This window comes from Bison bison, unplaced genomic scaffold (assembly GCF_000754665.1).
Source record: "Bison bison bison isolate TAMUID 2011002044 unplaced genomic scaffold, Bison_UMD1.0 scf7180017864471, whole genome shotgun sequence".
NCBI classification, from domain to species: domain Eukaryota; kingdom Metazoa; phylum Chordata; class Mammalia; order Artiodactyla; family Bovidae; genus Bison; species Bison bison.
This window is the reverse complement of record NW_011495032.1, coordinates 25,557,396-25,566,153: the sequence shown is the minus strand read 5'-3', so window position 1 is coordinate 25,566,153 and position 8,758 is coordinate 25,557,396. Positions and strand designations below refer to the sequence as shown.

The 8,758-nt window shown below is 34.9% G+C and overlaps 1 protein-coding gene across 8 annotated transcripts in view; it reads right to left on the bottom strand.

Moving 5' to 3' along the window:
- The window catches only part of NBEAL1 (neurobeachin-like 1), a 157,066-nt gene that overhangs the window by 104,475 nt on the left and 43,833 nt on the right, over positions 1-8,758 (bottom strand). For all 8 annotated transcript variants that reach the window (XM_010861006.1, XM_010861007.1, XM_010861003.1 and 5 more), the window contains 3 exons: positions 8,113-8,195; positions 4,042-4,127; positions 1,101-1,407 (listed from right to left, as the gene is read on the bottom strand). In XM_010861006.1, coding sequence (XP_010859308.1) covers positions 1,101-1,407; positions 4,042-4,127; positions 8,113-8,195 — 476 coding nt within the window. The remainder of the gene's footprint in view (positions 1-1,100; positions 1,408-4,041; positions 4,128-8,112; positions 8,196-8,758) is intronic.

Below are 8,758 nucleotides of genomic sequence, written 5' to 3'. Positions count from 1 at the left end.
GGTCCTATTTCCTACCAAAAACAATGTCCTCACTTGGAAATCAAGGGGAATTTGACATAGGTAATATGAAAGTTCGTAACAAAAAAGAAGTCCATTCAATAGAGACTCAAATTTCCTTATAAACTTGAAATTTATAATTTTAAAACACTATATTTTATAACATAGAATACAAACTATATAAGGTGAATCTATATACAAAACACTATTGTAATGAATCATTAAGTTTCACTAAAATTTTGATGTCCAGTATTTTTTAAATTGGACACCACACATACCCACACAATTTTTAAAGTCTCTAGAGTTATACAACAAACCATTAGTGTTGGTTACGTCAGATGGCAGCATATAAAAACCTTTTCCTTTTAACTTCTCTGAATTTTCTAGTTTAGCTATAATGAAAATATTTTATTTCCATAAAAAAGAACTCTCAGTTAATAATATTAGTATACCTATTCATCTAATAAGAATACAAAAAGAAACCACATATATTGGTTAAGGAGTCTGCAGGGAGCAGAGAGAAGGAGAGGGAAAGAAATTGGGTGAGGAAGCAATGGAGGGGGAGAGAGAAGCACAGAGGGACACAGAACAACCAACACAAAGAAAGAGAAAGAAAAGCAAGACACACACACAGAGGATCTGAGGAATCAAAACAAAACAAGAAACCAGAAACTCTCAAGAGGAGGGCCATGCTGAAGCAATGGCCATAGAGATCTTAGAGAAGCACATACAAAACTGATTACATATGACCCTTTGCTGTAGGTTAGAAATTTACAAATGGCACTTCCTGAAAATTTACTTCTAAAATTTCAAAATCACAGTTGATTTTCTTTTTTTTTAACGCTGATACTTTGAGAGGATTACAACTTTCAAAAGAGAATATAACGGCTCAATTTTGTCACTGCTAAAGCAAATACGTGAAAGACAAATCAATTCCACATTATTTTAAAGTCAAAATCTATAAACAGTCACACAAAGTCTGAATTAAACATTCACTATTTTCTATACAATGGTCATGAATTCTAAATGAAAATGGAGAATATAAATGTAAAACAAGTAGATTCAAAGAAAACCAAACAGAATAAACTTCATCTAATACTCACTCAGCATTTTGATCTGAAGAGCTATGAACCGGTTTTCCCACTGTCTGGACCTCCTTTGATTAGGTAAAGCTGAATGATCTGAATTTAGCAATTTAAAATAGTTCTCCAGAATAGTGCTGGTTTCCACCTGACGCTGATCGGAGCTACTAGTGAGAAGGATATGCACTACTTCTGTAAGGCACTTCAGAGTAAGTTCTACCTTCCTACCCACTTCTTCAGGATTTCCATCCTCCCAAGAATCACAGTCAGCCAAAACTCTCATAAGAACTTCCATGGTGGCTGGAGAAATTGCTTGCAAAGCATTCTTCTGAAACATGAGAGACAAAAAAAAAGAAAGTGAAATCCAAACCTAACTGAAGTGCTATACATTTGCAAAAACAAAGAGACTTTAATAAATCTGCAGACAGTTTTTTCTTTAAAAACCAACATTACAAATTTTTTACATGGATACTCTGACAGACACTGCTGGTGTATTACACATATTAAGTCTTTTCTTCACTACTAATAGAATTCTAATTTTATTCAGAGAGTAATCTGCTCATATAGAAAACTTCCTCATCACCCTCCCTTGTAGCTAGGGGTAGTCCTTGGTCACGAATACATGCCAGTAGACCAGGAAGAGGATATCACTTTAACAAATAAAAGAGGGAAGGATCCTTGGCTCTTGGCCTTTTCACCTTTTGCAACTGTGCAGCTATCTGATGGAGTTTTGCAAATGAGATGCTGTCAGCTTTTCAATATCTCCTTCAAAGGTAATTGGCACCTGCCATTTGTCTCCTCCTTCACTAACCCCCTATCTTTGTGTCCAAAGCGCAGACACGATGGCCAGAACTCCAGAAGCTATTTTGTAGCAAAAGACATAACAGTAAGGATAACATATTGACATTAAAAAGGAACCCAAGTCCCCGAAGATCTCCTAAAGCCACCAAATTCATTCTGGACTGTTTACTGCTTTTTTCTTTTTAATGAGAGAAAAAGGTAAACTTCTAATTAAAGCTGTTAGAACTTTACTACTTACTGCTATAGGGCATGGCAACCCACTCCAGTATCCTTGCCTGGAGAATCCCCATGGACAGAGGAGCCTGGGGGGCTACAGTCCATGGGGTGGCAAAGAGTTGGGACAGGACTGAATGACTTTCACTTTCACTTTTAAGGAGTTATAAATCTGATACACCCATGATATACTTCGTGCTTATAATCACAAGCACTTTGTTAAGTATTTTACATATACAATGAGTCATTTGGTCCTTGTGTGTTGTTATTTACACATTATAAATAAAGAAACTAAAACACACATAAATAGTTTATCCAAGGTCATACAAATAGTTAGAAATGACGTAGAATTAACTCTGGCTCCAGAGCCCTTGCTCTTAACATAGCATGAAACAGCATAAATATGCTTGCAGGAAGCCAGGCAAGATGCTGAGGAAAGGGAGACCAATCATTGGACTTTAAATCTTCAACTTCTTATGATAAAGGTATTATTATGTCTTTTAGATCCTCAATTTATCTAAATACCCTTGTACTGAGGCTATATTCAACAGTCTTATGATTTCAATATAGTTGTAATTATAGCTATGATCCAATTATAGGATTTTGAGTTATTTTCAGTATATAAAATAATAAACTGGCCTTTAAATATCCATTTGATTTCCATGTGAGTTTTAATTACTGGAAGTCTCTTAAGGTTCAATTACCCGGAGGCATTAACAAGTCTGGATTTGTTCAAAAAGGGTATGGGCTCCAACCAACTTCTCCACTAGTCAAAAAGAATGCCATTTCCAATTTTGTTCCTGTACACTTACTAATTCTTAGTAGTGGAGAAATGATGGAAATGGGGAGGAACTGAAGCAAAAGACGGATATTAGCTAATAAAGGAAAGTAAAAAAGCAGAGAAAGTGAAAAATAAGATTCTGGTCACCGTTCCTCTCACAACGGAGACTCTTTATCTTCTACGAGAGTGAAGAGGAGAGGGCAAGGTGACCCACTAGGAAATCCAAACAGTATTATTAGCAATACCCATGATTTTGTCATCAGTAGAAATCATATAATTTTCATGTATTACAGTTACAGTATCTTTAAACATCAATTATGCTCATCTCTTCTTTGAAATTACATTAGTCACTAGACTTGCTGCTGTATTTTTTAATTTGATATGTTATAAAGAAGCCCATTACTATGTAACAGACTTGTTTTATTAATATTTTAGTAACTGCATTTCAGTATAGTTTCCTTTGTGATGGTGTGTATTTTCTTTCAGGTATGTGAAAACATTCTGACAAGAGGCTATATCAGACTGCCAAAAGGGTATGTGGTACAAAATGTGTCAGAAACCTCTGATCTAAATTTGTGGTTAAATAAAACAAGTAGAATGTTCCTTCTGAACTATAACCTGTTTTCAACTAGCAGTTAGACTCAGAGTTTACCACAGCTGTTAAGACATTCAACTGAAAAAAATAAACATTACTCAAACTTCTTTACTGTAAATAATTTTAAAAAGTTGAGTGGTTGAAAAAATGAATATAAACCATGTATGTATGCACTTAATAATTATAAGTAGACAGAAAAGTGACTAAATTCATATGTCCTAGGAAATGAAAGTCTGATTTCATCAAGTGAACTATCAGAGATGACTATCCTCTATATTCTAAAGCAAAAACTGGAAGCTGAAAGTCAATACAGCTAAGAACTTCATATACCCAAAACTGTTAAATCTAACTATTTATGCAGTACTTTTATAGTTAATGCTAATATTATTTCTTGAGTTTTTTTTGAAATTCATAAATAAAACTAAGTAAATTAGTTTTAAACAAGATTTAACTTCAGAAAAATATTTGTTCATTAAATTGCAAAAAGACAAAGACTTCATTAAATAACCCATGGCAAACTGTTTGTAGTATTTACCATCATTTTACAGATTAACTTTCAACATGTTCCTCACCTGCCCACCAGCTACTATGGCTCCAAAGAGATGCAATAAGCAACACTTAAGACTCTCCTTGAGATGTTCACTTTCTTGAAAACACTCTGTGAATACAATACACAAATAACTACATAAGATTTCTCAAATAACCACATAAGATTTCTTTCAACTGATTGATTTCTAAGGAATGTTTGAATGGAAATATTAAAAATTATTTGTGAAAGGCTGAAATTTATTAAAAAGCAAGGTTAATATGCATTTTTCATAGGAAAAAAAGAGAAACCATCAATCTTAACATATACATCTGCCTTATTCATTTTTATGACTAGAGAGCATTCCACTACAATGACATACCTTAATTTACTTAACTAGTTCTCTACTGATAAACATTTATGCTTTTTCACTTTCTTTTGATACTGCTAACAATCCAGTAATAAATATCCTTTCACATACATCACTATACACAAAGAAGATTATAACACGAGAATGATTTCCAATTTTAGACACAAAAAACATTCAAAAAGAAACAATTTTCAGTTAAAAGGTATTGATAAATTTAAAACATTAAGACATCTCAGCTATGTTGGAATAATTTCACTATACAAGGTTTCCTGCTATAAATTACTACAAAATTTGGCAAAATAGGTTTTAGAGATTTTTTTGGTTCTAGAAATTGAAAGTGAACTCAAGGATCACCTCAGTTTCCGGTTTATAGACATTTTCTGAACAAATGTACAGAAAGGGGGAAGCCTAAAAGAACATGGCTATTTCCAGAGATAGGAGACAGATTACAAGTTGGGGGAGGCCTAGGAAACCGGAATTCATAAAGCAGTACTAAAATGAAGGAAGCTATACAGAAAAAGCAATCCAGAAATATGCAAAGGGCTCATTTTGAGTCCAAGTACCAATCCTAATTTAAACCATGAAATCCCACCAGACAGCCAAAAACCTACAAGAGGTTGTAAACCGAATTGTGAGATTTCACACACATGACAGAGTTCTATTCAGCCAGGAAACACAGAGAGAGGGTGTAAAAAAAGATACACTATGTAAATTCTAATCATAAGACTGTTGGAGTGTCAGCAATATACTGACACTGACAAAACAGGCAAGAAATATTATCAAGGCAAGGCAAAGAATATTACCATGGATAGAAAGAGACATGAAAATACGACTTTTTAAAAAATCTGCAATAGTTTATTTTACAGACTGTACATCTACACTTGAGATAGATATTTTGGGATAAATTAACCAAATACGTGCACAATCTACATGCTGAAAACTATGTAAAATTGACTGAAAAAATAAGTAACATACAAATAATTGATGAGATACATCAGACTCATGAGTTGGAAGTCTAAATATTCTTAAAGTGGCAATTCTCCTCAAATAGTCCCAGAGATTCAATACAATCTCAATCAAAATCCCAGCAAGCTTTTTTGTAACAATACTGAAAAACAGATTCTAAAACATATATTAAAATGCAAAGGAACCAGAATAGCAGAAACACCTTGAGAGAGAAGAATAAAGCTGGAGGTTTTAATGACTTCAAGACTTGGTATCAACTCACAATAATCAGTACAGTGTAGAAACAGCATAAAGGCAGGCACACGGAACAAAAAGGAGAAGCCAGAAGTCAACCCATGTTTTACTGTCAACCAATTTCTGACAAATGTGCCAAGGTAATTCAAAAGAAGAAAAGAACAGTTTCTTCAACAAATATTGCTGGAACAATAATGAGAAACCTTAGGCTAGATACAAAATACCGACTTAAAACAGGTAACTGACCTAATAGAAGAAAACATAGGAGAAAATCTTCATGACCTTGAGGTAATTAGCAAGATTTCTTTGGGAAGACACAAAAACCACAGATCATCAGAAAAATTTTATAAATTAGATTCCACTCAGATTTAAAATTTCTATGTTTCAAAAGACTCAAATGAAAAGATAAACATTCTAGGAGAAAATATTCTCAGTGATCAAGTTTAGAATAATTTTACCATCAAAAACTACAACTGAGGGACTTCCTTGGTGGTCCTGTAACTAAGACTCTGCATTCCCAATGCAGGTAGCCCAGAGTTCAAATCTGGGGTCAGAAACTAGATTTTACATGGTGCAACTAAGATCCTGGGTGTGCAACAAAAGTCAAAGATCCCACGTGCTGCAACTAAGACCCGGAACATCCAAAGAAATAAAAATAAGTATTTAAAAAAAAACCCTATAACTGATTCTAAAATGCTGAGTAAATAAAAGACTGAGTCCACAGTGATACATAAAAAAGGGAGAAATAAAACCTTTGTCCCACTTAAGTATTATTTGAACTCATTTTGAAAACAGTAAAAGAGAAAGATTTAAGTACTTTATGCAGCCTTTTCAGGAATAATTGTAATTTATCTCCAATGGATGAGGGAAAATTCTTTTTACAGAATATAACAACTTATGGAAGTATAAGAATGGAATCTGAAGATAATATTGCAACCCTGAATGAAATAACTGCAAGTATCATCAATGAGTGCAAAAATATTAAATGAAAAAGTATTGAAAAATAAGATATTCACTCTATGCAGGGTAAGAAAAACTCTTCTTCCTTCTCTATTAGAAAATGCACCAAGAATTCAATCACTGGAAATACGACAAATGTAGATAGTCAATGCGTGACAAACGTGTTACCAGGCAACACTGTTCATGGTAAAAATACCCCTTGATCTGGACTAGAAAGATTATGATGACTATAAATAACCTGATGGGAACTTATAACCCTGGGCTTCCCTGATTTCAGTGTAAATTATAATTTAGGCATTTCCTTTCCTAGGATTTAGAAGTTACGTTCACGGGTATAATGGTATAAATGTCTTCTATGGGATACTGCACTTCAAAGCCAGGGTGGCTCACACACCCATCAGTTTGGTTTCATATCCTGACTTGGAAAATCCAAGAAAAGCCCTAGTAATGTTGTGAGATCTCCTTCTGAAAAGAAATGCCTACACTGTTTCACTGGAATGCTGGCTTTCCCGGTGTGGACACATGAGCTTGCTTATCTAGCTAAAACCAGTATCACTACTGGTGGTCAAGCAAAGTATTGCATTCATCTTCACCAAGCAATCAAAGAACTAATTGATAAGCAGACCTTTGGTCCGGTGCAAAATGTCCATAAGATATTTGGTCCATGCCAAAAGCTCCTTGATATTTGGTCCTACCCAAAACTATTCAGCACGAACCAAATATGCTCATTTTGGATAGGACTAAATTTCAAGGACCTCTTGGCATAGCCAAATGTCTTATGGACATTTTGCTGTTGTTTAGTCACTAAGTCATGTCTGACTCTTTCCAACTGCATAGAACCAAATGTCTTTATGTACATGTTGTGTTATCTGCTCAGTTGCGCCTGAGTCTGCAACCCCATGCACTGAAGCCCACCAGACTCCTGCAACCATGGGATTTTCCAGGAAGAATACTGGAGTGGGTTGCCGTTTCCTTCTCCAGGGGATCTCCCCAACCCAGGGATCGAACCTGGGTCTCTTGCATTGTAGGCAGACTCTTTACTGTCTGTGCCATGAGGGAAGACATTTTGGGCAGGATCAATTGCCCTACAAGGGACTATTTCTGTCTTATTTCTTAGAGGGGGAAAAGGTGAACAAAAATGTGGTAAAATGGCAAAATGTTAAAATCTGACAAATTTGAGTGGGAAACACAGGAGGTTGCTATTACATTCTGCAAAATGTTCTATATTCTTGAAATACAGCATAATCATTTTTTTAAAGAAAGAAAACTAGAGTCCATATAGATCATACAAATAGGAACCAATTCTCTCAAGATTATTTTCAGTAAAAGTTCTGAAGTTCCAAAATATACTATTGTCTTTAAAACATTCAGCTCTTCTCAAAAGAAAAACACTCAGAGAACAGTAAATTAAATAAAACCAAGAGGAATAATGACAGCAAAATAACAATCAACTTCTCTAGTAACAGGTTCTTAGAATCTTTATCTTATAAATACACAAGCTGAAACAAGGTCAGAATCAGAATAAGAATAAGGAATGATCAGAGTAACATCAGAATCAAAGCAAGAGAAATTAGAGCTGTTACTTACGATAAAAGAAAGGGACGAACTCCACTGTGAGAGAAGCTGGTTTATATTTCTGTCTGCTCTTTTCCACAGTACTAAAGATTCGTCTACCATTAAAAAGAAGTTAATGGCATATTACAACATGGGCAAATGGAAAAGGCACAATTGCAAAAACAATGATAAACAATACTTTGCTTTTCATTTGTATATTAAAAATACACCACCAGAATTGGAATAAGCTTGAAAGGGAAGTCTAGCCAATAATTTAAATGCTCACCAACTGAAAGGATTTTTTCTTTTGAATTGTGCAAAAAAATTTACAACAGTTACTGGTGAAACATAGCAGCCACATTAAAAGTCTTATAACAACTAGAAATAGAAAAAGGAACTAGCCTTTTAAAATTTCCAATCTGTAAAAGAATTTAGTCGATCAGATCAGATCAGATCAGTCGTTCAGTCATGTCCGACTCTTTGAGACCCCATGAATCGCAGCACACCAGGCCTCCCTGTCCATCACCAACTCCCGGAGTTCACTGAGACTCAAGTCCATCGAGTCAGTGATGCCATCCAGCCATCTCATCCTCTGTCGTCCCCTTCTCCTCCTGCCCCCAATCCCTCCCAGCATCAGAGTCTTTTCCAATAAGTCAACTCTTCGCATGAGGTGGCCAAA